The 2,752-nt window shown below is 28.5% G+C and overlaps 1 protein-coding gene across 1 annotated transcript in view; it reads left to right on the top strand.

Annotated features, from left to right (window-relative positions):
• The window catches only part of LOC106472339 (venom phosphodiesterase 2-like), a 60,137-nt gene that overhangs the window by 24,204 nt on the left and 33,181 nt on the right, over positions 1-2,752 (top strand). Inside the window, exons 6-8 of the mRNA XM_013932976.2 lie at positions 830-833; positions 1,631-1,739; positions 2,537-2,656. Of these exons, the coding sequence (XP_013788430.1) occupies positions 830-833; positions 1,631-1,739; positions 2,537-2,656 (233 nt within the window). The remainder of the gene's footprint in view (positions 1-829; positions 834-1,630; positions 1,740-2,536; positions 2,657-2,752) is intronic.

The raw sequence follows: 2,752 nt of genomic DNA, 5'->3' as shown, positions 1-2,752 counted from the left end.
AATTATATTATTTGAAAGTAACATGAACATTAATATTAGAACTTGTAATCTAAAGCAAGTTATGTAGATCAGAATTATATTATTTGAAAGTAACATGAACATTAATATTAGAACTTGTAATCTAAAGCAAGTTATGTAGATCAGAATTATATTATTTGAAAGTAACATGAACATTAATATTAGAACTTGTAATTTAAAGCAAGTTATGTAGATCAGAATTATATTATTTGAAATTAACATGAACATTAATATTAGAACTTGTAATCTAAAGCAAGTTATGTAGATCAGAACTATATTATCTGAAAGTAACATGAACATTAATATTAGAACTTGTAATCTAAAGCAAGTTATGTAGATCAGAACTACATTATCTGAAAGTAACATGAACATTAATATTAGAACTTGTAATCTAAAGCAAGTTATGTAGATCAGAACTACATTATTTGAAAGTAACATGAACATTAAATAAGACAATCTGAAATAAAGCTCAGTGTCATAAAACAGTACAAAAGAAAACTTAAAATTTATTATCATCAAAATATATCATCAGTTAAGTATCCCCTCCTTTAACGTTTTTAACCCTAATTGGAAAAATATCATGGAAGGTTTTATTCTGCTGTGTAGGTTAGTCCTAAATTTTATATTTTCTAAGACTGTTCTGTTATGTTTTAACTTTTGGTAGATTTTAGCATCTTGGAGTTCTTTTTACTTTTTTGGGGAATAGATTAGAAGCTATACTCTTCTTAAAGATAAGCTCTTTCTGTTTGTCTTTCTAACTTAGCACCAAGTTCACTTTGCTCTGTTTAATAAACGTAAACTGTATTTCTAGTTTGGTAACATTTACCATTTGGTTTGAGTACATCGACCCTTTAGAAAACAAAACTTGTATTCCTTTTGACTATAATTTCCACTGGATTTGATCTTATTAATTCTTGGGTTAAAATTATAGTTTTAGAAATATTTAAGTTAACTGAATTCTACCTGAATACTCTAATTTTAGAATTTTTTCTCTAAACAATAAACTTGAACACTTGTTTCCTTTGTCCCTGTATAAATTGTTCTTCTTAGTTTGTTACAAAATATTTAGAATTTTTTTCTTTGCTCTCTCTAATTTCAGGGAATATTTGTAAACTCAATTTTGAAGGAAAAATTTCACCTTAAAGGGAGAGTGATCATAGTACTTAATAAATTCCATGACCTATCATTCTGTCGAAGTTGAAGTAGTTGACTTATTTATGCTTACCAAAATGATCATTCTGTCGAAGTTGAAGTAGTTGACTTACTTATGTTTACCAAAATGATCATTCTGTCTAAGTTGAAGTAGTTGACTTATTTATGTTTACCAAAATGATCATTCTGTCTAAGTTGAAGTAGTTGACTTATTTATGTTTACCAAAATAATCATTCTGGCAGTCAGGTTGTGACTAGTTTTTTTGTTAATTTCATTACAAAACTCGTATTTAAATAAGATAAAGAGTTCTCAGATTAATGTTAGGACTTCATACAACATAGATTTAGTTTTTCTGCCTCGTTCGTATGTCTAACAAAGAACGAAACAACTTTAAGTTTTATTTTTATAATTGAAAAGTAATTTTTTTTGAAAATTGATCATAGTATATGATGAATATAGGTGGATGAAGCATTGAAGAGAGTAGATGTCATGATTGGTCAGTTGATGAAAGGGCTGCAGGATCGAGATCTACTGAATTGCATCAATATTCTCCTTCTTTCTGATCATGGTGAGATTGAAATTGAATAATTTATCTAATTATTTATTGGCTTAATTGAATGAAAATGAGGAAGGAGATTAATAAAAATTCAATCTATCATTGTAACAATTTTACAGTCGTATTGGTAAGAAAATATTAATTCCACTATTGACATCATAAAAAAATGATGAAACTTTCTACCTTTTGTTTTTATGGTTATGTTGCATCATTTGATATACAATTGTGTACTGAAGGATTGATCTTGTAATGTAATCTGAATGAAAAAAATGTGCTTTTCGTATGTTCATCAACTAGGTGATGATGATGTCGATGGAGCAGAAACAGACATGGGTATACTGTATATCAGTAGCAACTTTACCTCTTTTTTGCCACAGATACTTCTGTTATAGCTCTCAGAGTTTTCATGTTCTGAGTCACAAATATACCACCACTTTTGCCTGTTTATTGCAGTGATGTCAAATTCATATATTTACTGTTTAAGAATGAAAAGTGTGACTGTGTGAGTTCAAATCTACAAGTAGTATTGGTAATTTCATTTATAAGTTTAATATTATAACTATACGTGGTAGGCAGGCACGAGTAAGTGCTCAAACTAACCGATAATGAAAGGCATAAAAATATCACCTTTCTTTGGTTTAAAATACAACAAATAATGGTAGGCTAGTGGAAATAATCATTTTGTTTAATGCTACAACTAATAATTATAGACTTGAAAAAATGATATACATTTGAAATTAGGTCTTAATATCCTGTCAAGAGTATATTGTTTTGTACTGTACATTAATACAATAAAATCTTTGTTGCAGGAATGGCTGAGACCAGTTGTGATCGTGTCATTGTTCTTGACCAGCATTTTGATATTTCTGAGGCACATGTGGCAACAGGAGCCATTGGACGTATAAATCCAAGAGATAAGGACAATGAAAGTAAGTATATTATGTCTAACCTTGTTTTAAGATGTAAATTGAATCAAATATTGATTTTAATACTCTAATATCACCAAATGTATTGTTATGTCTCGG

The sequence above is a fragment of the Limulus polyphemus genome, unplaced genomic scaffold (genome assembly GCF_000517525.1).
Source record: "Limulus polyphemus unplaced genomic scaffold, Limulus_polyphemus-2.1.2 Scaffold5257, whole genome shotgun sequence".
NCBI lineage: Eukaryota > Metazoa > Arthropoda > Merostomata > Xiphosura > Limulidae > Limulus > Limulus polyphemus.
Note: the sequence above shows the minus strand (reverse complement) of the source record. Positions and strands in the feature narration are given on the sequence as shown.